The following is a 27,986-nucleotide window of genomic DNA, read 5'->3' as shown; positions in this document are numbered from 1 at the left end:
GCTTTACACCACTGCATCCGACACTTTGCATTGCACTTGGTGATGTATGGCTTGGATGCAGCTGCTCGGCCATGGAAACCCATTCCATGAAGCTCTCTACGCACTGTTCTTGAGCTAATCTGAAGGCCACATGAACTTTGGAGGTCTGTAGCAATTGACTCTGCAGAAAGTTGGCGACCTCTGCGCACTATGCGCCTCAGCATCCGCTGACCCCGCTCTGTCATTTACGTGGCCTACCACTTCGTGGCTGAGTTGCTGTCATTCCCATTCACTTCCACTTTGTTATAATACCACTGACAGTTGACTGTGGAATATTTAGTAGCAAGGAAATTTCACGACTGGACTTGTTGCACAGGTGGCATCCTATCACAGTACCACGCTGGAATTCACTGAGCTCCTGAGAGCGGCCCATTCTTTCACAAATGTTTGTAGAAGCAGTCTGCATGCCTGTGTGCTTCATTTTATACACCTGTGGCCATGGAAGTGATTGGAACACCTGAATTCAATTATTTGGATGGGTGAGCGAATACTGTTAATGTTAATGAATGTTAATTACAAAAAAGAAATGTTGCAATTTATTATTACTGTTTGAAATTAGTGTTTTATATTTATTTATAATCAAATTAAATTTTTACCCATGATGGCAAAGCCCCATTTACAGCTCACATTACTTCAGTCTGCTAAGAAAATAATGTGTCATAATCCTTAGGAAATAATGTAATTATTTCTTAACTTATTAATTATTAATTATGTGTTAACTTAGTACCAAAGGAATTTTTTTTTTTTTTTTTTTTTTGTCAGAACAGTTAAAATGGCTGTGCTACTTAATGAAGTGTGGAAATCGCAATATAGTGTCTTAGAGTACACTTGCATTCTTTTATAAGTTACTTTATGTTTGCAAGTCAAATTTCGGTTTTAAAAATAACCAAAAAGAAACAAATTTCTCCTCAAATTCATAAATCTATTGTTCTTTTTAGAGATATTCCATGCACTTCTGTTCTGAAAGAATAAAACAAACTTGATCAAACCAGCATAGAAAGAGAAGTGGACAACCCAGATGCAAAACAACAAGAATACAAGTACATCAGAGTCTCTAATTTGAGAAAAAGACTCTTCACAGGCCCTAATGCATTACTGCAAGTAGAGGATTCTTGGGTGAACAGGAAGTTCAGGGGCAGTGGTGGCTAAGTGGTTAAGGCTCTGGCTTACTGATCAGAAGGTTGGGGGTTCAAGCCCCAGCACCACCAAGATGCCACTGTTGGGCCCCTGAGCAAGGCCCTTGACCCTATCTGCTCCAGGGGTGCTGTAATATGGCTGACCCTATACTCTGACCCCAGCTTAGCTGGGATTTGTGAAAAAAAAAACAAAAACAAAAGAATTTTGCTGTATATGTGTAACATGTGATAATTAATTAAAGTTTGAAGAGTACAGCATTTATTTTAAAAGAAATAGACAACTGTAAACATTATAAATGCCTGAACTGTAATTTTACAATTATTTTCAATAAATTTCATGCATCCTTGGCGAACCCAACTGGAGTCCCCCCAGTGAATCTCGGGCTATGTCTTGTTTGGAAGGCTGCATGCTAGGTAGGATGCGTCCTTGAAGGCTGCGGTATACCGAGTGTCCTCCTTTAAACAAATCTCGTTTGAATGAGACGGCCTTCGTAGGACAAATGGAAACGGAATGTAACATGGTTGCTATGACAGCACACCACTCTTTAACAAGCGGGAGCGCTTTGAGTGAGAAGGGAACAAAGTCCCTTCAGAAGGGAATGTATGAGGTACATTTTAGGAGAGTTATAATGATGCAAAGAGAAAAGAAAAAAGATTTGACAGGTGTAGTTTTAATCTAATACTTTATTTTAGTTATATATTAATATAATTATACATATTATATACTCTGCACCCATCTACTGGGATACTTCAACTTGGGAATTAACATTCCTTGTGTTTGAACATCATATTTACGGGCAAACTTTTTTTTTTTTTTTTTTTTGACATTTCCGTTGAAGCAAAGAATTGTGGGTTATGAGTGCCCACGAAGGATACATCTCATGCATCCTCCGAATTCCCGCGAAAGAAGGCTGCATTCGAAGTGTCCTACTCACTTTTATGAAATGAGACAGTCTCGATGACGTATGCGGCCGACAAATGCGACCTCAGGAGGATGCAGCCTTCCAAATGAGAGACAGCCTGGGTCATTTCCACCACAATAAAAGTATAATATTATAATATAATATTAAGCATTATAAAAGTACTTTAAAGAATACCATGGTCAAAATACTTAATTTTTATATTTAAATGTTTTTGCATCGACACAATCTCTCAGCCAATCGAAAGACGCGAAATCAAACTACCCAATCGGATTGATTTATACTACAGAAACTCTTGGCCAATCAGAGGACGTGATCTTACACCGCGATGTTACATGCTGGAGAGTAGTGAACAGTGTTAAACCCCGATTCATTAACTGGAATATTTCTGCGGTAAGCAGAGTTTTAAAAAGAATAAATCATAAGTTTACATCTGATCTGCCTACTTATGAAAGAATGATATAGACATGTGTAGCTGTCAGAATGTCTGTTTATGGTAGTGAATTTATAATGTTTCTTTGATGAGCATAGAAAACAACAGGATATGAATGTATATATAAATTCAAACAGTCTTCCAGGTAATATCAGCTCATTAAAGCTGCATGTTAATTCATGTGTGTTGTGATGATCTGAGAGGCAGATGGTGAGTCTGAAGCAGGTTATCCTGTAGGTGTGGAAGGAGCGCTGCAGTGATCATCAGTGGGCCATTAACATAAACAAGAACTGTCCCAAAGGAGCTACATGGGACTACCTCTATTTAACAGGTACTGTTTCATCCCAGTGAGTCTCAGAGATATATGCCACCTGCTGTCTTCAAGTGCACATCCTGGTCTTTTCTGTCATACCATATTTCTGTATGTTTCCCTGATACAGAATCTCTTCTGGAGCAGGCTATGATAGGTCCGTCACCCAACCCTCTGATCCTGTCATACCTGAAATACGCCAATTCAATTCATAGGTGAGCACGCGACATTATGTGTACATACAAGCTTCAAAATGAATTCAAGCTGATTTGGAAGTTCCCATGTATTGAGACTGTTAGTAGAGGTCAGACTGAAATCTCCAGAAATGGGATCACCTACATATGCGTTTTGGACGGTTTAATTATTGTAATGAATTTCTGTGTTCAGACAACAAACAATGACAATAATAATCTCTCTCTCACCTGCAGATGGTGTCTTACTCCAGTGTGCTGACCGCAATCAGCAAGGTTGGTGTTAGTTCATTTATAATCATTCTTGACTGATCTGTTTTGCCGAGATTGAACACTCTCTTTGTGTTTTTCCATCCACAGTTTGATGATTTCTCAAGGGAGATCTGTGTCAAATCATTACTTGATATCATGGACATGTTCTCTCACTGGCTCAGGTGTTTCCGTCATGTTGAATTGGCCCTCAGGATGTTAAATTGAAATGACAGGAAGTGGAATTTATTGAATTACAATTCAATGGCATTAAACACAGTAACACAACAGAGAAATTAAACAAGTGTTGTGACAAAACAGATAATGACATCATCTTGACCTATTGTGCCCATTTATTCCCTGCTCTGTGCAATAGATTTTTCTTAATTGATTAGACATTTTTCTGTAAACCAAGTTTAATGCTCTCTAAATATTTAGCACAGTTTTGCCATTCAGCACCACAAAATCATCATCACATTGTTGTCAGATAACATAAACAAAATTCATATTGTCCATTTAAAAAATAAATAAATTGACTATAATCTTTTGAGTTTGTATTTTCATATAGCAGTTGTACAAAACTCTGATTATTAATAGCATATAATGTTTCTGGAAGTACCCCCACATGTTGTGTTTATGATCACATTTTTATGGGTAATTTTGACTGAAAAATGATATTCCTTATTAAATACTACTACAGCAGTTATTTTGAATTTTATATCTACTTCCTTAAAAGTCAAATTACAATTCTGCTTCCTGTTTGCTACCTCAATTCTAATTGAAGAATTGACTTCCATTCATATGATCAAAGAGATGCAGTAATGACAGAAGACAGGTGATATGTTTCTGTCTGTCCCGCAGCTGTCATGGTAAGGCAGAGTGTATCGGGCTGTGTCGGGCGATGCTGTGTGTTCTTGTGTGGCTCCTGCAGAGCTGTGCATGGTACTGTGAGCGACTGTGTGAGTCTGCTGCTGTGTCTGTAGTAGAGAACAGTCTGAGCATCTGTCTGCAGCGCATGAGCAGTCTATTGCACAGCACCAAGAACAGAGCGCTGGTGCACATCGCACGCCTCGAGGAGCAAGGTGTGTTTGTTTATTGAAGCATAAGATCAGTAATGAACTCATTAGTAGTTGAATTTTAGGATGAAAGTATACTACTGTGAGCCAGGTCTGAAAACTTAGTATGTATTGTTGATGATTCTGTTGCAGTTATTTAAGCAATATTGTTAATGATCTTAATGCACTTTTTATGTGGCAAGTTTTCCATAGAAAACTATAGGCTGATTTTGCATCCCTTTCTGTAAGAGTAGCTTTGTCTGATTCATGAATGAATCAGTTCTTTTCAAAAAAACATCCAAACCAGCTTATAAATTGATTTCAATCCAAATTCTTCTATTTCTATGGTCATCAGTGTGAATAAAAATTGTAACTGGGAAGTCTGATTCATTTTCATGAATCGATTCTTTCTCCAAGTCTTGATTTCAATGAATCAGTTCAAATTACAGATTCAGTGTCATCAACCAAAATATTTCACAGAAGTCCCTGCGTGGTATTTTACATTATAGAATGTTTTGGTCAAAGTTATGTGTAGGTAATCATTGCTGTTTTTTGAATTAAAATTACATATGTAAATATGAGAGAATCATGATGATTATTATATTGAATCTTATTTAAATTTCACAATTTTCTCTTGCCTCACTAGCATCCTGGAGTAATGTAGAGCAAGCTTTACTCAAGCTGTCAGAGAATCTCAGTGCTGTGATCAATCAGACGCTGAAGGAGAATCTGGAGGAGTGCGTTTCATTGGTCAAGAGGTGAGGATCCTGGAAGAAGCCAGAATGGTTAACAAAATTACAAACAATGAGAAATATGATGATATATTAAAACTTCCTTTTGTCATATGGTACATCTATTACAAAGAGAGGAAGGCCAGAAATACTCTACATACCTGATGTGACTGCTTGGCAAATTAAACAAGTGACAGCGTACACACTTAAAGGATTAGTTCACCCAAAAATTAAAATTCTCTCATGATTTACTCACCTTTAAGGGAGGGAGGAGGGGGGTTGCAGGAGGTGTTGGTGTTTGTGTGAAGTGAAGGTCAGAGTGGGTGTGGGGTGTGAGATTGGGCCTTTCAAATCTACAGTAGAACACATTCAGGTCGTCAGCCAGTTGTTGGTCCACCACAGGGTTGGGGGCAGGAGTCCTGTAATTCGTAAGTTGTTTCATGCCATTCCACACTGATGCAGGGTCATTAGCTGAAAACTTGTTTTTCAGCTTCTCAGAGTATCTTCTTTTAGCCACTCTGATTTCTTTATTCAGTGCGTTCCTGGCCTGATTGTACAAAATTTTATCCCCAACTCTGTAAGCATCCTCTTTGGCCTGACGAAGCTGCCTGATCTCTGCTGTAAACCACGGTTTGTCATTGTTGAACTTTAAATAAGTCCTAGTAGGGATGCACATATCCTCACAGAAAATGATATATGATATAACCGTATCTATGAGCTCATCCAGGTCTGTGGCTGCAGCCTCAAAAACACTCCAATCAGTGCAGTGAAAACAGGCTTGTAGTTCCAGCTCTGCTTCATTGGTCCATCTCTTTACAGTCCTTACTACAGGCTTAGCAGATTTTAGTTTCTGTCTGTAGTTTGGAAGAAGATGAACCAGACAGTGATCAGATAGTCCCAAAGTTGCTCTAGGAATAGAGCGATATGCATCCTTTATTGTTTTGTAGCAGTGATCTAGTATATTTCTGTCTCTGGTTGGGCATGTAATGTGCTGTTTGTTTTTGGGCAGTTCACGTGTGAGGTTTGCTTTGTTAAAATCCCCAAGAATAATAATAACTGAGTCCGGGTATTGTTGTTCCATGTCTGTGATTTGATCAGCTAGCTGTTGCAGCGCCGCATTCAAACACGCATTTGGCGTGATATAAACACTCACCAGAATAAACGAGGAAAACTCCCGTGGCGAGTAAAAGGCTTACAGTTAATAAAGAGCGTTTCCAAATTAGGACAGCACATCCTCTTTAACGTTGTTACATCTGTACACCAACTTTCATTGATGTAAAAGCATGTTCCACCGCCTCTCATTTTCCCAGTTAAATCCGCGATGCAATCTGCTCTGAACAGCTGGAAGCCCGGCAAATGTAACGTGCAGTCCGGAATGGCTTCACTCAGCCAGGTTTCTGTGAAGCACAAGGCAGCAGAGGTTGAAAAGTTCTTGTTTGTGCGGGTGAGGAGATGTAGTTCGTCCGTTTTGTTAGGGAGAGAACGGAGATTTGCTAGATGAATGCTCGGCAACGCTGTTCGAAGGCCCCGCCGACGGAGCCTGACCAGCGCGCCTGCTCGTCTCTTAAAAAGATAATCCCATTCTACCATATCAAACGCCTTTTCGCCATCAAGTAAGATGGCAGCGACCGGAGTCTGATCGTTCACCACTGAACACATGATATTGTTGAAATGCCTAATGTTATTAGAAGAGCTATGGCCCCTAATAAACCCCACCTGATCTATATGTATAAGAGATGTCATAACTTTACTTAATCGATTAGCCAAAATTTTTGACAATATTTTTACATCTAGCTGGATCAGGGAAATTGGACGGTAACTTTTACACTTGCTTGGATCTTTGTCCTTTTTAAGAATCAGACTGATCCGGGCTTGCATCATGGTTGGCGGAAGCTTTCCATTCTTTAATGATTACGTATAAACTTCTAATAAAAGTGGAGCCAGTTCTGCAGCATAAGATCTAAAAAATTCAGTGGCAAAACCATCAGGCCCCAGAGCTTTGCCTGAAGGCAAGGCCTTAACCCTCATCATTTTTGGGCATACAGATAAGTGTAAGACATCATTAGAAACTATAAAGGGTCTACTTTTATTTGTGTACACTCACAATATCAACAAAACCTTGTGCTTTTGTAAAATAAAGAAAATAAACAGGGTGCGCTTTCAGCCGTCTCTGTCTCCGTGAGCATCTTTCTGAAACACTTCACAAAAATGAACTGAAACTCTGTGAATATATATCGCACAAACATGAAACTTATGTCTAAAGAGAGCTTAAAATGTCTACTTTTAAATAAAATAATTCAAATTTAAAACAAATATTCTCCTGCAATATAATCTGTATGAAACTAAAGAGATGTACAGTTTCTCCTGGCTCAGCTCATTATCTCTAATGTGATCACACCCACCAGCAGAATGCACTATTCATACAGTAATGTGCTGAGGCGATCAATGCAAATGGTAAACGCCCCCAACAATGCCTTAAAAAACATCAAGTTTCATCATCAGATTCATTCACTTTCCTGCGCGTTTGGAAGATGGCACGCTACACAGGTGAGGAAGCTCTACAGATGGTCCTGGATAGTGACGAAGGGTTCACATTTTCCTCAGAAGAAGAGCGGGACTCCGACGATGAATGTTTACATTTTGAAGAGCCTTGATCCAGCCGAGGATACAATTTCAGATGAGTAAGTCATTTAGTTTTACTTACTTTAGTTGACATGCTATTTTATATAAACATGTACATATTTTACTAGTTGGACTATTTCCAGACTTGCCAGCTAGTATTCAGAGTATTGACATTTGAAATATGTCCTAATAGGCAAGTTTTAGTTACATTTAAATGTTGTTTCGGCTAAAGCAGGTATTTAAATTGTATGCTGTATGGTATAAATATGATATGTAATATGATATAAAAATAATATGAATGTTTAGATTATATTTTAACTAGTGTTTATGCTGCCTCATTATCATCAACGAAGCTTGTGCTTGCAAATATATGTTCGGGTGTAAATGTGTAAAATGTGCTGTAAATATGCCCATATTAGAAAATCAGCATATTAGAATGATTTCTGAAGGATCATGTGACACTGAAGACTGCAGTAATGATGCTAAAAATTCAACTTTGATCACAGGAATAAATTGCATTTGACAATATATTCAAATAGAAAATGTATTTTAAATTGTAAAAATATTTCACAATATCACTGTTTTTGCTGTATTTTGGATCAAATAAAAGTAGCCTTGGTGAGCAGAGGAGACTTCTTTTAAAAACATTAAAAAATCTTACAGATCTATAAACTTTTAAATGGTAGTGTAGGTCTAAAATTTAAGTAAAGTCTTTATGTAAAGAAAATGTGTAGTCAGATAATACCTCCAATCATTAAGTCTCCTCAGCACTCGGCACTTCAGCTCTGCCTCTACACTTTTAATATTCCCTTCCAACTCCACGAGTTCTCGTGCTTTGGATTTTTAATGAATGAGGCATACTGTATGATCCGGCCCCTAAGAACTGCCTTAAATGCCTCCTAAGCCACACCCACAGAGGATACTGAGAACCAGTTGATCTCCATATAAACACTGATTTCAGTCTTTAACATTTGTTGGAAATCAGGATTTTGCAAAAGTATACATTAAAGCGCCATTTATATGATTTCTGTTTCTCCATATGTGGCAACACCTCTCAACACACCAGGGTGTGATCTGAGACTAATGTTGGGCCTCATGTGTTTAGATATAAGACAAAGGCAAGCCTAACACAGTCGTAAAGCCTGACTGAGGCTAGGTCTCCAGTTGGTCTCCATATAAACATTGATTTCAGTCTTTAACATTTGTTGGAAATCAGGATTTTGCAAAAGGGACACATTAAGGTGCCAACTATATGATTTCTTTTTTCCTGTATGTGGCAACACCTCTAAACTCACCAGGGCATGATCTGAGACCAAGATATTTCCAGTTGAGCAGTCAACAACAGATGGAATGAGGGACTTAGATATAAAAAAAAAAAAAAATCTGTTCTAGAATAAATCTTATGAACTGATGAAAAAAATTTATAATCCCTACCAGATGGGTTCAGAAGTCGCCAGATATCTGCAAGACCAAGATTTTTACACATCCTGTGAAGTGTCACTGTTGCTCAAGGGGGCTTACACACTTTTGCTTCACAATGATCAAGGACTGAGTCCAACAAAAGATTAAATCTCCTCCCAATATTATATCATGAGGGGTGCCAGCAGTTTGCAACATCCCTTCAAGATCTATAAAAAAGCCCTGATCATCAGCGTTAGGTGCGTAAATATTAGCCAAAATCAACCTTTGCCCCTGAATGTCTGCTAAAACAATAATGACGCTTCCTATTTTATCTTTTATCTGTTTGAGAAATTTGAATTGTAGATGTTTATTTATCATATATACCCCCCTGCTCTTACTTGAGCCAGAACTAAAGAAAACATGTCCACCCCATATCTTGCCAAATTTTTCAGCTTCCTGCGGGGAAAGATGCGTTTCTTGAAGAAACACTATATCACATTTCTTACGTTTAAGAAAAGAAATAACCTTCCTTCTTTTTATGGGGTGCCCCAACACATTCACATTCCATGTGGAGTGAGATAACCCATTCACATTAACATTTGACATATTGATATAATAAAAAAAATTAATTGTGTGTCAAAAGCAAGATTATACAGACCACATTTCCCATTAATGCAACAATAAAACCTCAAACTCCCCCCCCGAACAAAACAAACAGAAAAAAGAAAAACGTGCGCATTAACCTCGCGCACGACAGCGGCAACTGGCATCCATCCCTCTAAACTCAAAAGGTCCATGTACGCATGCGAGAGCCCCCGCGACAACTTTGCCGTCGGATTACTCAAGTCCTGTGCTTCTGCACCGGTTTTGTGAGGCAAAATTACGTAACAGAAAATACTTTGTAAAACAGACCCCAGCCAACAGGCAGAATAAACACAAAGAACATGTAGATTCATTGACAGAACTGTCTTGAAGGTGTGTTCCTCCACAAAACAAACTCCAGCTGATATAAAGCCATTCAGTTTCCTCGGACAGACAGACAATTGTTCAGTGAGCCGGCTGTTATGAGTGCAGCAGATGATGTAATCATTCCAATGTCCCTTAAAAATACTCCACAAAACAAACTCCAGCCAACAGGAGGCGGGAGCACAAAGAATGATCAGATTCATCCACAGCTGACCCGAAGGAGTATTATTCAACAAAACAAACTCCATCTGCTAGGTGGAGCCAGCACATAAAGAAACAAAACAGGCATCCCGGTTCCTCAGATGATCAAGTGTGTATTGAGTGAGTCAAATTCACTCAGAGGCCGCATAAAAAAAAATACATCATGACTTACTCATTCCGACAACTTTATAAAAGACGTCCTTTATGTATGTAGATATTTTGCGGTCATCCATAGTGTCCATTCTCAATCTGGCCGGGAACTTCAGTGTGAAAGCGATCTTCCATCAATGCAAAAGTTTCTTGGAGTGTCATGCCACAAAACAAACTCCAGCCGCTAGGCGTAGCCAACACAGAAAGAAACAAACAATGGCGCCCATCTTCCCCAGACAGCCGAGACACTGAACAGCGAGTCAGTCCACTCACATAACAAACGCCCAATGGTTTACTCACCCATAGTTTGTATGAAGGCCAGTGCCTTTTTGGGGCATAAAAATACTTTGCTGCCGTCCTTGGTGTCTATTCTCAGTTTGGCCGGAAACATCAGTGCAAAAGTGATCTTCCATTGATGTAAGAGTTTCTTACATTCCTTGAACCGATCGCGTTTCTCTCGTCGAATTCGCAAAGTCCAGGAACAAGAAAATATTGTGATTCTTCCAAGAAAGCTTTACTTTGCTCCTCGCCTTGGCTAGAATTGATCAGGGCCTGTCTCCCTCAGCAGATCTGCGAGCAGGGACTCTGTGAGCTCGCTCGATTTCCAGCTTATGGCCGATTATGTCGAGCAGACTCGGGAAGAGCTCGTCTAAGAATTTCACCATATCTCTGCCCTCTTCATGCTCAGGAATTCCAACAATTCGTATGTTATTCCTTCGGCTCATATTTTCAAAATATTCAAGTTTTTCCAAAACGTATTCCAAGTCTGTTTTGGACACTGGCGGATTAGCGGATAATTCTCTTTCCGAAGATTCCAGATAATCGATTCTTTTTTGAACTTCTGTCACTCTTGTGACCAACTCAGAGAATTTTGTTTCCATCGCCGTAATCGATCGACATATTACAGCGAGATCCTGCAAGTCAGCAACAACCTTTGTCAGCATCACCGAGATGTTGGACAGTTGACACTGGATTTCATCTCCCGACATGCCGTCCAAATCGAGTCCTCGGCTCGCAGTCCTGTCAGAGGCCTCAGCTCGAACATGTAAGTGTCTTTTAATGTCTCCAGAGTCTGAGGATTTTGACTTCTTTGCCATGTTTACCTCAAAGAATAAATATGTAACTGGGTGTATCGAATCTCACCGGTTATAACTTGAAAATAATCAAAAAACCAGCAAAGCGCGCAGAGCTAGCTGCTCACACATCTGCTCCTCACATGGCGTCTATAATTTTGTTTTTGATACAATCTATTTTTTCTAATATGTCAAATGTTAATATGAATGGACTATCTCTCTCCACGTGAAATGTGAATGGTTTGGGGCACCCCATAAAACGAAGGAAGGTTATTTCTTTTCTTAAACATAAGAAATATGATATAGTGTTTCTTCAAGAAACACATATTTCCCCAGCAGGAAGCTGAAAAATTTGGGAAGATATTGAGTGGACAGGTTTTCTTAAGTGTTGTCTCAAGTAAGAGCAGGGGAGTCATTACATTGATAAATAAGCATCTACAATTCAAATGTTTCAAACAGATTAAAGATAAATTAAGAAGAGTCATTATTGTTTTAGCAGAAATTCAGGGGCAAAGGTTGATTTTGGCTAATATTTACGCACCTAATGCTGATGATCAGGGCTTTTTTATAGATTTTGGGAGGAGACTTTAATCTTTTGATGGACTCAGTCCTTGATCATACTGAAGCAAAAGTGTGTAAGCCCCCTAGAGCAACATTGACACTTCACAGGATATGTAAATATCTTGGTCTTACAGATATTTTGTACCAGCGAGCAATCCTTGGAGGAGGAGGCATTCTCCAAATATGGAACCATTGCTAAAGGTTTGTGCATTGAGATATTGAGATATATAGAGATATAGATAGATATAACAGGCATCCTGTTGCTCTGACCTCCATCATCAGCAAATTCTTTGAGAGACTAATCAGAGATTACATCTGCTCTTTGCTGCCTCCATCACTGGACTCATTGCAGTTTGCTTACCGCAACAACCGCTCCACTGATGATGCCATTGCATCTACAATACACACTGCTCTCTCCCACCTGGAAAAAAGGAACACTTATGTGAGAATGCTGTTTGTAGGGGAGCTTTTGGCTAGATATATAAAACAGAGAGAGTTTTTTTCTACCATTCCCTCAGTGAAATCGGCTGGTGGTGAAATATTTACCTCAGCCATAGATATTAATAATGCTTTTAAAGAATTATATCTTGATCTTTATAGTTCCACATCTTCGTCTGCTGATGAAGATATTAGAAACTTTGTGGAACCATTAGATCTCCCTAAACTGACGACAGAGCAAAAAAATTCTCTTGATTCTGAGATAACCTTGGAGGAGCTTGACGAGGTAATTAAGGCCTTGTCTACAAGCAAGGCTCCGAGGCCTGATGGCTTTGCCGCTGAATTTTTTTCGATCATATGCTACAGAACTGGCTCCACTTTTGTTAGAAGTTTATATGGAATCAATAAAGAATGGAAAGCTACCATCCACGGGTTCAGGAATACTTTTATTGGATGGATTAAGTTACTTTATAGACACCCGTTAGCGGCGGTACAAACAAATGGATTAATTTAAGATTATTTCACTCAGGATAGGGCACCTGGCAAGGTTGCCCTCTTTCCTCCTTATTGTTCTGTCTTGCCCTGGAACCATTAGCAGCCGCGATAAGAAAGGAGGATGATTTTCCAGGTGTGGTGGCGGGAGGTGTGGCGCATAAGCTTTTGCGTTACGCAGATGATGTTTTATTATTCGTCTCCGACCATACTAGATCTATGCCTTGCCTGCACAGAATTATTAATTCCTTTTCTAAGTTCTCTGGATACAGAGTTAATTGGTCTAAATCTGAAGCTTTTGCTCAGACAGCGTACTGCCCAATAACGGCTTTCAAGCCGGGCGATTTCCAATGGCCCAAACAGGGTATTAAATATTTTAAGTAATTTTCCTCTTCCCAGTAATATCACTTTGCCTAATTTTTGCTGACAAAAAAGTTTAAAAGGCTTATTTAACAGCTTTTTTTTTGTAAGTATTTATTTTTTATTTTTGCATTATACACATTATATTGTGGTATCTTAATATTGTATAAAGAATTATTATATTTATATATTCCTTTCCTGCCTTTTCATTTAGATGGATGATTGTATTAATAGTTAATTTTTCACTTGTTTCTGCTTGAACTTTAATGAGGGGAACACTTGCTCTCTCATGAGGACAAAAGATGAAAGGAAAGCATAATAAGGATCGTGTCACAACTCGTGCTGTTTTCCCTTTGCCTTGTCGTGTTTGAAACGCCACATTAACAGCACAGTACACAAACTGTTCATATTTGCCATACCTCTCCCACCTCATCGTTATTAACTGCTCAATCAAGTTTAAGCATCCTTAATATATATTGTAGTTGCCCACCCTAACTGCATATCATACAGTGTACTATTTAATCTTAAATAATGCATTATTGTTTCCTCCCAATGTGAACAATTATATTAATCTGCTTTCGCAATCAGATGTAGAAATACCTTGTACATGTAGTGTCATTCAGAGATGTCGAGTTATTGGAGGAATTGTAGCTTCATAGCTGTTTATGCAAGATAGAATTTTGAATACATATGACACTCGTGTAATCTAATGTTTTTGTCAGATTGTAGAGTTCATGTGCACTCAGTAGTTTTTTCCTCAATAAAAAAGTTTAACTCATGAATTGTAATTTTGTAATATATGTAGGAAATGGTGAACACTCACATTAAAATGAAGACTCCAGTTGTATCAGTAACCTTATAAAAGCTGTTTTATTCTACATGGAGAGGGTCCGCACATGGGGGCTGCCATGTTAGAATCACATGACCAGCTGAATATTACTCGCTTCTAATTAATCTCAGTAACCGTCCTGTTATCTGACGCTTTCACTAATTGATTACAGTAATCATGACTGATTGTGAATTCTACATTTCTACAATGACATCTGACACTGAAAACTATTGATTTTATATGATGCTGCATCCAAGACACTAGATGTAAGTCCAAGGTGACACAAAGACAAAAGTTACTGACTGCACCTTTAATAGTACATTTAGTTAACTCTGATTGGTCAGAGTTACAGCTGCTCAAAACAGTACATTAAACATCAAATATGTGCTGATTGGTTGTGATTGTGCCACATCACGCAGCAATTTTGTGTTGACTGGGACAGACAGATTGCTTGTCACAGGAATCTTATTGCATCTCTTCTGCTTAAGAAACATTGTGGATGTTCTCATGATATTTAGTTGATATCCACCAAATCTGAAAGCAAATCAGAATCAAGTTTGTTTTAACATAACGTCTGTGATTGTTGTTTTTAGCGAAGTCTGCGTCAGTGCGAGCGCTGTTTGACATTTCTTTCCTCATGCTGTGTCATGTTGTACAGACCTATGGGTCAGAGGTCAGTCCACACACACACTGTACAGAAGAAATGTTTGACCCCATGGGTAGATGGGAGTTACAGTCTGATAATTCAATGTTATGTAACATCCTTCCTTTCATGAATTAGAATCATATCATATATATGTAAACATGTTCCTATACCGGTCATTAAAGTGACAGTTCACCCATCATTGACTCACCATCATGTTGTTCCAAACCTCTATGACATTTTGAAGAATATCCTGGCCACTCTTTTCCATATAATGTAAATGTAAAGTGAATGGGGACTGAATCTGTCAAGCTCCATAAGGACAAGCAACATAAAAGTAGCTCGTACAACTTGTTCGCTATATTTCAAGTTTTGTAAAGCCATGCGAGAGTTTTGTGTGCGTTATTCACTTATTCTCGTGAATGTGAGGTACAACAGAGATACAGTCTGTCATTACAGCCACAAAAAGCTGTTGTATGGTTTTAGAAAATGTGTATTCATCACACAAATCATATAGATTACTAATGTGGTATTTTTATGGTGCTTTTTGTCATTTTAGAGATTGATAGACTGATAATGACAGCACCCATTCACTTTTTTATTGTATGGAAACTGTCCCGGCCAGGATATTCCTTAAAAAAAATAATATATTTTTTTTTCCCTCCATGTGTGTCCAGGTGATCCTGTCTGACCCCAGCCCATCAGGTGAGACGCCCTTCTTTGAGATGTGGTTGCAGACGTGCATGCCAGAGGATGGGAAGACCCTGAATTCAGAACACCCATGCTTCAGACCCGAGTCTGGGAAGGTGGAGAGTCTGGTGGCCCTGCTCAACTCCTTTTCTGAGATGAAGCTTGTGTGAGTAAGCATTGTGTGAACGTTTTTTACTGTGTATTACTGTGTATATGAGTCTAAATTAAAATGTTACATGCCATTCTTCCTTGTGGTCATTTAGTGAGAAACAGTGTAGAAACCATGCCTTGAACGTAACAAGACTTATGTTTAAACTTTTGAATCTGCTTGGCTGCAATGGATGTTTGGTCGAAATGAAAAAAAATAAAAAATCACCCTATTAAGTCATTTCAGAGAAATTGCATAAATACTGAGGCGCTGAATAATATTGAAGGTAATTTTATATCGAGTTCTTTTACAATAACATCAGATAAAACTGACTAATATTGAGTGATACATTGTGGTTAAAAATCTTGATGAGTTTTTTTGTTTATAGATAAAATGGGTGTGGACATTTGTGATTCCTCTGATAAATCATTCTTTTATTTCTCTATGCTGAGTGATATAGCTAAAAATGTTATCTCTAAATATTTTCATCAGTATATCTCAAAATGTATGTGTTTGCTCTGAAATGCCTTCAAATGGTATTGTAATATTTAAAGTACATTAAAAGTTGAGTTAATGATAATTAAGGCATGGCTCCCACACTTTTTCATATTTTGCTCTTTTGTAGCATTTTGTTTCTTCCACTGAAGTCCACTTATAATGTTATCAAAGTGTCCTGCACCAAACATTGTCATTTATGTTTTCATGACCCTCTCTCTGACTCGTTGTGATGTCATGATAAATGAATGCTTTTGCAGCTTAGTTTCAGTAAATGGTCAGGGTGGAGTGGGAGGGTCTCCTATGAATTCTTCTGTCAAAAGAGCATGAAAATTCCTGTTGTCTGTGATCACTCTCACAGCTCATGTGTCTACAATCCATAAGGATGAGTGAAACTCTGTCTGTCTCCACAGTCAGATGAAATGGCATGAAATCGGTCTCATCACTCCGGCGGCGATACTGGAGGTTCTAAACGCCTGGGAGAATGGAGCCTTATCGGTGGAGGCCATTCAGGTGAGGCCGTGTCCTAACCAAGTTTCCCAAACAAGTCATTTGTCTGTCCACTCTTGGGCCGAAACGATTGGTATTGATATTTTTGACAATATTTTAATTGTCAAAAAGTCGTTTAATCTCACGGAATGTAACGAGATCATTTGAAACTTTAATGATGAGTTTAACCAGAGGAGAGCCGCAGCCAGAGAGCTGCAGAGGAAAAAGATGAAGTTCGCTCTCCAAATACACTCCAAACAGCCTAAAGTGATGTAGAATTGTACAAAAAACAAAAAGAAGTCAAATACAGAATCAGTGTTGACAAACTTGCATCTTGGCGTATATAAAAATGAAACACTATTCCATTGTTTACTTTTATCTGTAAATCATCCTTTATTAAAGGAATAGTTCACCCAAAAATGAAAATACTCTCATGATTTACTCACCTTTAAGCTGTTCCAGATGTGTATGACTTTCTTTCTTCAGCAGAACTGAAGTGAAGATTTTTATAAGCACATGTCAGCTCTTTTTGACCATACAATGCATGTAAACAGGTGCCATCAGGCTGCTGGCTGTTTGACGGTCCAAAAGTCTTAATTAGGCAGCATAAAAGTAATCCACACTATTCCAGTTGATCAATTATTGTCTTCTGAAGCAAATTGATAATTAAAATGTTTTTAACTTTAAATCGTTGCTTCCTGCCAGCGCTGGATTGCTGTTTGGAATGACCTAACTCTCGTGTGACGTTCATTCCTCCGTTGTACACAGCGCGTGAGCTTCTGACTTTTCGTGTGAACGTTCCATTGCACTTACATCGACTGCTGAAGGGAAGCAATTTTTTAAAAGTTAATAGAGTTTTAATTATTTATTTATTTATTTATTTATTTATTTTTTGCACAAACCTATCAATTTGCTTCAGAAGACAAAAAAAAAAGACACATTTTTTGTATAATTTTTTTTTTATTTATTTATTTTTTTTTTTAGTCTTTTGATGAAAATGTCCCTTAAATTTTTTCAATATTTAATTGTCATAATCATTCATTTTAGTCAATTTGGTTAAAATGACTTATAATTTTAGTTAACAAAAACAAAATATTTTAGTTGATGATGATGTGCAAAATGACAAAAACGTGTCAAACTGTAACACACCACACTTTATACAAATATTCAGTAATTTGTAAAAATGTACAGTGCATTCATTAAGTATTCAGATGCCTTCATTTTTTCAAATTTTGTTATGTTGCAGCCTTATGCTAAAATGTTTTAAATTCTTTTTCACATCAATCTACACTCCATACCCCATAATGACAAAGCAAAACCAGATTTTCTCAGGTGCATCCCATTTCTCTGGATCATCTTTGAGATGTTTCTACACTTTGATTGGGGTCCACCGGTGGCAAATTCAATTGATTGGATATGATTTGGAAAGGCAATCACCTGTCTATATAAGGTCTAACAACTTAAAATGCATATCAGAGCAAAAACCAAGCCATGAGGTCAAAGGAACTGCCTGCAGAACTCAGAGTCAAAATTGTGTCGAGGAACAGATCTGGGTAAGGCTACAACAAAATTTTGTCTGCATTGAAGGTTCCCAAGAGCACAGTGGCCTCCATAATTCCTAAATGGAAGAAGTTTGGAACAACCAGGACTCTTCCTAGAGCTGCCCACCAAGCCAAACTGAGCAATCGGGGGAGAAGGGCCAGAAGGACAACCATCAACGCAACACTCTACTATCTGGGCTTTATGGCAGAGTGGCCAGACGGAAACCTCTCCTCAATGCAACAAAAAGCACCAAAAGGACTCTCAGACTGTGAGAAACAAGATTCTCTGGTCTGATGAAATGAAGATTGAACTGTTCGGCCTCAATTCCAAGCATAATGTCTGGAGGAAACCAGGCACCGCTCATCACCTGCGCAATACCATCCCAACGGTGAAGCATGGTGGTGGTAGCATCATGCTGTAGGGGTGTTTTTCAGCCGCAGGGACTGGGGGACTGGTCAGGCTTGAAGGAAACCTGAATGCAGCAAAATACAGAGATATCCTTAATGAAAAGACCTCAGACTGGGCCAAAGGTTCACCTTCCAACTGGACAATGACCCTAAGCACACAGCCTAGACAACGCAAGAGTGGCTTAGGGACAACTCTTTGAATGTCCTTGAGTGGCCCAGCCAGGGCCTGGATCCCAATCGAACATCTCTGGAGAGACCTGAAAATGGCTGTCCACCAACGGTCCCCATCCAACCTGAAAGCTTGAGAGGATCTGCAGAGAAGAATGATAGAAAAATTCCCAAATCCAGGTGTGCAAAGCTTGTTGCATCATACCCAAAAAGACTGTAATCGCTGCCAAAGGTGCTTCAACTAAGTACTGAGTTAAGTCTGAATACTTATGTCAATGTGATATTTCAGTTTTTACTTTTTAATACATTTGCAAAGTTATCAAAAATCTGTTTTTTTCTTTGTCATTATGGGGTATAGAGTGTAGATTGATGTGGAAAAAAAATAATGTAAACATTTTAACAAGGCTGCAACAACAAAATTGAAAAAATCAAGGGGTCTGATTACTTTCTGAATGCACTGTATGATCAAAAACATTTACTAATTTTAACATGAATCACTAGGCCTGTCGCGATTATTAAATAATCATCTGATCGCAGTTATTTGATCTAACCACGGTTATTTGAGAGAACCGTGATTATTGTGCGCTTTAAATTCCAATCACATTTTACTGTCCAAATAAAGGAATGAATGGCGCGTTTGCGTGTCTCATTCATTTAATTATCATTATGGATTCATACACTCAGTGACACAAAGGAGCCCAAGATGATAGAATGAAGAAACAGAATCTCAAATGTCTTTCTTCATGTGAAATAGGGGCTCGTGGGTTTAATTAGAGAGCCTTAAAGTAACGTGAAAGTGAAGAATTTTGGATAGAAATATTTTACTATAAAATAATAGAATAGAGCGCAACAATGCCTGCCCACTTTTACAGCCATCTGGGTTCTGGAAGTATTTTTTCCATTCATTTCTTCCATAGATTTGTCATAAAATCCTCCATTAAAGAGTTGTAAAGCATGAACCTGTTGTGCGCTACGTTCAGGAGCGGGTTTGGTTATTAGCAATAATGAATTATCAAAGATAATTATTCAAATCAATAGAACATTGATTAGTGTTGGGCCTCATGTATTCAGATAGAAGACAAAGGCAGGCCTAACACAGTCATAAAAACCTAACTCAGGCCCCCACATACCAGGTCATAAATTATACTGATGAAAATCGCGCCAAAATCAAACAAAGGGAGTCCAAAACAGACTACAAATCCCATGAAGCCTTGCTCACTGAAGGATCGAACTCTCAACTCCTATTGGATGAGGCACACGACAGAACGCACCTCAACCATGACATCATCAGGAGTTGAAATACCTCTGAAATGCTTCCGGGATTTGCTTCCAGCAACTTTGTTCGCCCTGTATAGACGTAGCTCATCGCTGCTCTCAGGTGCAACCTCGTGGCACAAGGAAGTAACGTCCAACTTGAAACTGTGGCTATACAATCTCCATCTCACTGGACGAGTTGAGATTACTCTGTGTTCAACCGAACACTCTAACGGATCCGAAGGAGACCGCTGAGCAATCCGCATCTTCATCCGTTTGCCTGCAGAAGTGAAGAGATTAAAGATTTCTCTTCCATCTTCAATCAAGTCGACATTTCTGATTTCTCCGCCAGCCTGCCGAGAAACAGTCAGCCATACGCCTGCCGACAGTGCAAGGAAACGGCCTCCCATCATCACCCGAGCCTCAAGGAACCGGGTCAGAATTAAAGGACGGATGAACACAAGATGGTTTACGTCTGGGCAGAGATAGAATGTTATAGTGTGTTGTTCTTGTGTTTCAAGGTTTTTGCTTGAACAGTTTACGGACCGCCATGTCCGCTCATTATTAATACTCAGGGTATTAATTATCACAAATTTGTTTTGCTGTATTGTGGTCCAACCAAATTGGACTGTTATGCATTTTCACCATCGCGGGTGAGACTGAGGTTATCCATTAAAGTGTCAAAGAACGCGGGACTGTTTACGAGCCGTCCTCCACGTCTCTGAGCGATAAACTAACAGCTGCTTTCTCTCCCACGATCGCGAAATCGGCTTTAGGGCCGTCACTTTATTCTCTCTCTCTCTCTCTTGTACTAACCACACACACACATACACCCTCATGTATTATAGGATTATTTTATTTCCATATCTAATCATGTCACTGTTTAGTTTGTAGTTGTATGTCGGAAGTTTATTGACTGCATTGTATTAATTATTAATTGATATTACTGCATAAATAAACTTTGTTTATATTACAAAGAGAAGTGTTTTGGTTTGTTTTGCATACGCCTGTGTCATGCTGACAGGATGTCAGTGCTCGGATTCAAGACTTCATTCATTGTTTTTTTTCCTGAAAATCGATATTCTTCGGATGTCGATTTTCCTAAGAAAACAATCTAATATTGAGACTGTTATACTATCTGGTTATTAGTCCCTGATTCCAGGGTGGTGACCCGTCAATGTCAATCCTTATTAATATTCTATTGATTTTTGATAATTATCTTTGATAATTGTTGATTTAAAGGATTAAAAAAAGCTAACATTGATTCTCATCAATGTTCTATTGATTTTAATAATTAATAATTGTCTTTGATAATTATGAATTATTGCTAATAACCAAACCCGCTCCTAACGTAGCGCACTACATTTACTGGAGCCCCATATGAGGTTTTAATGAGTTAGATTCAATTAATTAATTTAAATATTAATTAATAACTAAAGAAATAATTATTAATTATTTCTGATAGTAACACTGATCTAAACGACCAGTAAAGCCCTACATTAGAATCAATGTTAGTTTTTTAACCCTTTAAATCAACAATCATCAAAGATAACCATCAGTTATCAAATTCAATAGAATATTAATTATTATCAAAGATAATCATTAATTATTAAAATCAATGAAACATTGATTAGAATTAACACTAGCTTATTGATCCTTCAAATTCAGCTATCAATTATCAAAATCAATAGAATATTAATAAGGATTAATCTCGCCGGGGCACCATCCTGGAATCAGGGACTAACAACCAGACAGTATGACAGTCTCAATATTAGATTGTTCTCTTAGGAAAATCGACATCCAGAGAACATCGACATTCAAAAGGAAACAATAAAGGCTTTGAATCTAAGCACTGACATCCCCTGCCAGCCTTTGACACAGGTGTATGACCAAAACACTTCTCTTTAAAGTATAACAAAGTTTGATGCAGTAATATCAATTAATAATAAATACAATGCAGTCAATAAACTTCCGACTTCCAACTACAAACTAAACAGTAACATGATTAGATAATGGTAACAAATAAGCCTATAATATATGAGAGGAAGGTATGTGTGTATGTGTGTGTGTGTGTGTGTGTGTGCGGGGTCACGTGTGTGTGGTTAGTACGAGAGAGAATAAAGTGGCGGCATCGAAGCCGGTTTCGTGATCGTGGGAGAGAAAGCAGCTGTTAGTTTATCACTTGTTTATCATGGCTCGTAAACCGTCCCGCGGTCTTGGGTTCTTTAATGGATAAACTCGGTGTGCTGGTCTCACCCGTGTTGGTGGAAATACAAAATAATCCAACATGGTTGGACTACAACACAGCAAATCTCATTTGCTCATTGCTGCTAATAATTCTCAAGGTATTACTGTAATGTACTGTTATCATGAATGAGATCTGCTGTGTTGTAGTCCAACCACATTGGACTGTTTTGTATTTCCGCCATCGCGGGTGAGACCGGCACACTGAGTTTATCCATTAAAGAACCAAAGACCGCGGGACGGTTTACGAGCCGTGATAAACGAGTGATAAACTAACAGCTGCTTTCTCTCCCACGATCGCGAAACCAGCTTCGGTGCCGCCACTTTATTCTCTCTCTCTCTCGTACTAACCACACACACACACACGTTACCCCGCACACACACACACATACACACACACATACCTTCCTCTCATATACTATAGGCTTATTTGTTACCATTATCTAATCATGTTACTGTTTAGTTTGTAGTTGGAAGTTTATTGACTGCATTGTATTGATTATTAATTGATATTACTGCATCAAACTTTGTTATACTTTAAAGAGAAGTGTTTTGGTTTGTTTTGCATACACCTGTGTCAAAGGCTGGCAGGGGATGTCAGTGCTCGGATTCAAGCCTTCATTGTTTCCTTTTGAATGTCGGTGTTCTCCGGACGTCGATTTTCCTAAGAGAACAATCTAATATTGAGACTGTCATACTGTCTGGTTATTAGTCCCTGATTCCAGGATGGTGCCCCGGCGAGATTAATCCTTATTAATATTCTATTGATTTTGATAATTGATAATTATCTTTGATTGCTGAATTTGAAGATCAATAAGCTAGTGTTAATTCTAATCAGTGTTTCATTGATTTTAATAATTAGTGATTATCTTTGATAATAATTAATATTCTATTGAAATTGATAATTGATGGTTATCTTTGATGATTGTTGATTTAAAGGGTTAAAAAACTAACATTGATTCTAATGGGCATCCAAAGAGTATCTATTTTTGGGAAAAAAAACAATGAATGAAGGCTTGAATCCGAGCACTGACATCCCGTCAGCATGACACAGGTGTATGCAAAACAAACCAAAACACTTCTCTTTGTAATATAACAAAGTTTATTTATGCAGTAATATCAGTTAATAATCAATACAATGCAGTCAATAAACTTCCGACTTACAACTACAAACTAAACAGTGACATGATTAGATATGGTAACCAAAATAATCCTATAACACATGAGGGTGTGAGAGTGTGTGGTTAGTACGAGAGAGAGAATAAAGTGACAGCCCTAAAGCCGATTTCGTGATCGTGGGAGAGAAAGCGGCTGTTAGTTTATCGCTCAGAGGCGCGGAGGACGGCTCGTAAACAGTCCCGCGTTCTCCAACTCTTTAATGGATAACCTCGGTCTCACCCGCGATGGCGAAAATGCACAACAGGCCAATTTGGTTGGACCACAATACAGCAAAACAAATTTGTGATAATTAATACCCTGAGTATTAATAATGAGCGGACATGGTGATCCGTAAACTGTACAAGCAAAAACCTTGAAACACAAGAACAACACACTATAATATTCTGTCTCTGCCCAGACGTAAACCTCTTACTTGAATTGCATGAGGATGCAGAATGTGTGTTCATCCGTCCTTTAATTCCGACCTGGTTCCTTGAGGCTCGGGTGATGACGGGAGGCCGTTTCCTCGCTCTGTCGGCGGGCGTACGGCTGACTGTTTCTCGGCGGGCTGGCGGAGAAATCAGAAATGTCGACTTGATTGAAGATGGAAGAGAAATCTTTAATCTCTTCACTTCTGCAGGCAAACGGATGCGGATTGCTCAGCGGTCTCCTTCGGATCCGTTAGAGTGTTCGGTTGAACACAGAGTAATCTCAACTCGTCCAGCGAGATGGAGATTGTATGGCCACAGTTTCAAGTCGGACGTTACTTCCTTGTGCCACGAGAAAGTTGGCATGATCAGTGTTCCCATGGAAACAATCAAGGTTCCCATGGAAACGCTGATTCCGCGTGCCAGCAGCACCTGAAACGCATGAGGGAGAAAACATCAACACACTTGGAACATAACAAACAGAACATGGAGTATGAGTGTCCGGATCCCGACACAGACCAAAACCGAACCAGACAGGAAGTCAGGATCCAGACACCATGCCCCGGACACTAACAAGACCGACCGAAGAGCACACGGCGGTAACTCGCATCTGGACCCGTGCACTCACACAAAGAACATACACGAAAACAAGACAGACAGGGAACGATGATGTCACGGTCCCGTCAGACAAAAACCCTAAACGTGACATTACCGGAGAGCGCACGGCGGTAACTCACACCCAGACCCTTGTGCTCAACTCAAAGACAGGACACAAAACACAAGACAGAACATGGGGCGATGATGTCACAGTCCCTTCAGACAAAAACCCAACCTGTCAAGGTGACAGGACCGTGACACAGACATTACCATCAAAACCAGCACTACTTAGAGACTTAACATTAATTCATAGATATTAATTCTTACAAGCAGTGTTTCTGGTTTAATACAAGTTAAACTAAAGTGGTTGTGGCATAATGCTGATTACCACAGAAAATTATTTTGACAAGAAAAAGAAATCATGTTCAGTAAGACACATTGTTACGTTCCACGTGTGTTTTGGTGTTTCTTTTGTTTTTTGTTTTTCTCTCTCTCTCATTCTATTTCTTTTCACTCCGCTATCTTGCTCTCAGGCTTCTGCCTATTGGATATGTCACCTGCCAATCATCATCAGGGCGTTGTGACCTCAACCAATCCGCTGCTGCCCCACCTGTTAAAAAAAAAAAAAACATCCGGTGCGCTTGGTTAAGGTAAAAAGAAAAAGATGTGCAGTGTGTGAGTGTTTTCTTATGTTTGAGATATTTACCTTTGTTGTAATTATTTGTTTCTTTGAATCCTACTCGTTGAGTCTGTTACGTGTTACTTTGTTATCTGTGCCTATGCCGCTGTTCAATGGAACTTGATGTTATTTTGTTTGGGGAAAAGAGAACAGGTAAGCAGGTCACGCGATATACGTAGTGTATACGTATACGGTACACGTAATAATATTTGATTGTTAGACACATTAGGTAAGGAGTGTGCGCCACCCCATGTATTTTCTGTATTTTCCTTAGAGTCAGTTATTTAGAGCGTCATGTATGCTGAAGAATTCGGGTTTCTTTGTTTTCTACATTTTCCTTTTCGTAGGCAGATTAGAGGGCTTGTGAATTAGATTAAGGGAATTATTTTTGTTTTGATTTGTTCTTCGATTTGGCGACACTCGGGTTCCTTTTCCCTGTGTTATGTCTTTTTATTTATTTATTTTTGTTGTTGTACTAATTACACTGTAAATAGTTCATTCTAGATGGTTTGGTTTGTTGTAATAAATCTAACATCATTTGACACTTATACCTGTGCATCATGGCTGTCTCTGATTCTCTGCTTGCAACCAGCAATAATGTAAAATATGAGTGTTACGTTCATTTCCCCTAGACCTTTAAAAAGTTTGTAACACACAAAGTAAACGGGTCCAATACACAAAACATTAAATACACACTTTTCAAAAGTACAGCCGAAAAACATAATACGTGTTAACATGACTGAAGTGTGATTACTAAACTTTGTCTGTGTAAAGCAGAAATGATGGAATAAATGTGTTTAAACAAACAGCTGCATCATGATTGGCGCGCGAGTAGCAGAACTGCCACCAACAAACATGCTCGCTCCGGTTCTGTTATGGACTGCAGTCTGTTCTGACGAGTGATTCTGATCTCATTATGGTTTTTTGTGTAAAAGTCCACTCTCATTTCTGTCCGCGAGTGCTGTTGAACTTTCGCCAGTCACGTCTGCTCTGCTGTCACATCCGCATGTGATTTTAAATTCTCTGCTGTAATGCAATCTCCTGCAGGAGACAGCAAGTTATTGGATTCCTGCTCATGAATAATGTGGAGAAACGCTCAGAATCGAATGACGTAGACACATACTCTCTAACCAATCACATCTCAGACTTTACACATATACCTCACATTTTGTGACGTTGCTTCAACTTTCGTTTTTAAACAGGAAGAATGAAAAACAATACATATCTGTTTCCCCTTAGTATTAAACATGATGAGTGCTATTATTGTTTGGAATGATGTGCAACGTGTAAATATCTGTTAGCATCTCAGAAAATTAGTTTTGGGGTTTCATGAACCTTATCCATTCATGAATTTTATCCATTAAACAAAATAAATCTACTGCTAAGCAAAACTGTTTATGATATTAAGGCTTGTTTTCAGAGAATATATCTTAAATGTAAGTGTATTTTGTCACTTGATTATAATTATTGATTTTTTTTGCAGTGAATTTAAACTGATTCTGTTTAAATTAATTTATAAACCGATTCATTTGATTCTCTTAAACAGCAAATTGCACATTTTGCTTATGTGCTACAATTGAAATGACTAAAATCATGTAGCAAAATCTACTTTTTACCACTGAAAGCACATGAAGCCAAGTTGAGAAAAGGTGACCCGAATGGTACTGAAATGCCTCCACATTACTGGTTTCTTTCAACACAGATCATGTGTAATGGTACCAGTTATCCACTGACAGATATTTTTGAAAGTGTGAAACCACAGACATTTCTGAATCTTCATTGGAAATCTATTCTGTGGGGACTCAGCAGAACAAACCATTCTGCTCATGATTGTTGACAGGAGCCATGTTTACAGTACCATGAGATTATTGAAAGTATAAATCCTGAATATTAATTAACAGTTTTACCATTTTATTGGTATTTTAGTAAAAATACAGAGCGTTGGGCTTCCATAATTTGCGGGAAATCCAAATGATAAGCATTGTTATGCATTATAAACACAAAAGGGAGACATAAAACTTTATGTATAAAAACAAACATATCACAAATGTTACTTTCTGTTTTCACTTGTGAATGATGGAATTAAATCAATGTGGAGTCAGCAGTCAGTTACTCCTTCAGTTCACAGGTGTTCCCACATCTGTCAAATCAGATCTAACACTGAGCTGTCCTTCAGACAACTGACGTGAATGTATCAAAAACCCTCCGAGGAATGTTCCAGTTCTTAAGTGTTTACTGGAAGCATCTGTAGATGATATGACACAAGTCTGTGTAATTGTCTTACTCTTGCACTTTTACAAAAAAAAAAAAAAAATGACACCAGAGGCATTTCACTCTGTGCCCCAGACACCCAGCCTTTTTGAAGTCACGTTGCCTTCTGGCCGACGCTACTGAGCACAAGAACCGTCAGACACAAGAATAGTTTTTTTTTCCCCAGGTTATCTATCTCATGAACAGTTAAAACTGCCCCAATGAGCAATAATTATGTGCAATACACAACTTAATCTATTTATATTTATCTAACATATCCTACATCTTCTGCCATTACATTCCCTTGCACTATCTGTATATAATAGATTTGTATTTGTACATGTGTATATTTTTGTCTTTTATATTTATATTCTATTCACTTATTTTTATTCTTTATTCTATTTTTTTATTATCTCTGTCTTGTTGTTTTGTTTGTGCACTGGAAGCTTGGAAGTATGTGTAAGCATACTTCACAATAAAGCTCATTCTGATTCTTATTTGGTGTTGAGTGTGATCTTAAAAAATGGTGCTGTTTGTAAGTTGTGTGCCACTGGATTTAAAAGCTAATGCAGTGATTTCAATAAGGAGGTTCTAATAGATGTGTTGTGGTGGTGAAGTGTAGTCGTCTATAGAGAAG

The 27,986-nt window shown here is 38.4% G+C and overlaps 2 protein-coding genes and 1 long non-coding RNA gene across 7 annotated transcripts; 1 reads left to right on the top strand and 2 right to left on the bottom strand.

Moving 5' to 3' along the window:
* Positions 1 to 2,567: 2,567 nt before the first annotated feature.
* Positions 2,568 to 4,146, bottom strand: LOC127423035 (uncharacterized). Its single transcript, XR_007894264.1, has 2 exons — positions 3,261 to 4,146; positions 2,568 to 3,027 (listed from the first exon to the last, which is right to left on the bottom strand). It is a non-coding gene; the product is annotated as an uncharacterized LOC127423035 (long non-coding RNA).
* On the top strand, positions 2,798 to 25,647 carry LOC127423034 (mediator of RNA polymerase II transcription subunit 24-like). Of its 5 annotated transcripts, none has more exons than XR_007894262.1 (8): positions 2,798 to 2,859; positions 2,969 to 3,053; positions 3,267 to 3,305; positions 3,390 to 3,463; positions 4,140 to 4,360; positions 4,980 to 5,091; positions 7,567 to 7,745; positions 15,478 to 15,624. XR_007894262.1 is itself a non-coding variant. In XM_051667016.1 (7 exons), exons 3-7 carry the CDS (start codon positions 3,267 to 3,269, stop codon positions 15,479 to 15,481), a joined length of 450 nt encoding a protein of 149 aa, XP_051522976.1. In that variant the 5' UTR covers positions 2,798 to 2,859; positions 2,969 to 3,053; the 3' UTR covers positions 15,482 to 15,624. The 5 variants fall into 5 exon arrangements, 3 of the variants coding, with proteins under 3 accessions (XP_051522976.1, XP_051522979.1, XP_051522977.1); XR_007894263.1 differs by lacking the exon at positions 15,478 to 15,624 and adding an exon at positions 9,124 to 9,166; XM_051667016.1 differs by lacking the exon at positions 7,567 to 7,745.
* LOC127423033 (uncharacterized) lies at positions 4,965 to 7,555 on the bottom strand. Its single transcript, XM_051667015.1, has 2 exons — positions 5,321 to 7,555; positions 4,965 to 5,100 (listed from the first exon to the last, which is right to left on the bottom strand). Exons 1-2 carry the CDS (start codon positions 6,143 to 6,145, stop codon positions 5,044 to 5,046), a joined length of 882 nt encoding a protein of 293 aa, XP_051522975.1. The 5' UTR covers positions 6,146 to 7,555; the 3' UTR covers positions 4,965 to 5,043.
* Positions 25,648 to 27,986: the final 2,339 nt, after the last annotated feature.

The sequence above is a fragment of the Myxocyprinus asiaticus genome, chromosome 32 (genome assembly GCF_019703515.2).
Source record: "Myxocyprinus asiaticus isolate MX2 ecotype Aquarium Trade chromosome 32, UBuf_Myxa_2, whole genome shotgun sequence".
NCBI classification, from domain to species: domain Eukaryota; kingdom Metazoa; phylum Chordata; class Actinopteri; order Cypriniformes; family Catostomidae; genus Myxocyprinus; species Myxocyprinus asiaticus.
This window is presented reverse-complemented; position numbering and strand designations above follow the sequence as displayed.

Excerpts from the sequence above, each read along its gene's own strand:
- LOC127423034 (XM_051667016.1), top strand. The coding sequence starts at position 3,267 with ATGGTGTCTTACTCCAGTGTGCTGACCGCAATCAGCAAG. Across the intron at positions 3,306-3,389 it reads TGCTGACCGCAATCAGCAAG|TTTGATGATTTCTCAAGGGA; the intron begins GTTGGTGTTAGT and ends TTCCATCCACAG. Across the intron at positions 4,361-4,979 it reads CGCACGCCTCGAGGAGCAAG|CATCCTGGAGTAATGTAGAG; the intron begins GTGTGTTTGTTT and ends TTGCCTCACTAG.
- LOC127423033 (XM_051667015.1), bottom strand. The coding sequence starts at position 6,145 with ATGGAACAACAATACCCGGACTCAGTTATTATTATTCTTGGGGATTTT. Across the intron at positions 5,101-5,320 it reads CCCTCCTCCCTCCCTTAAAG|GATCCTCACCTCTTGACCAA; the intron begins GTGAGTAAATCA and ends GGCTTCTTCCAG.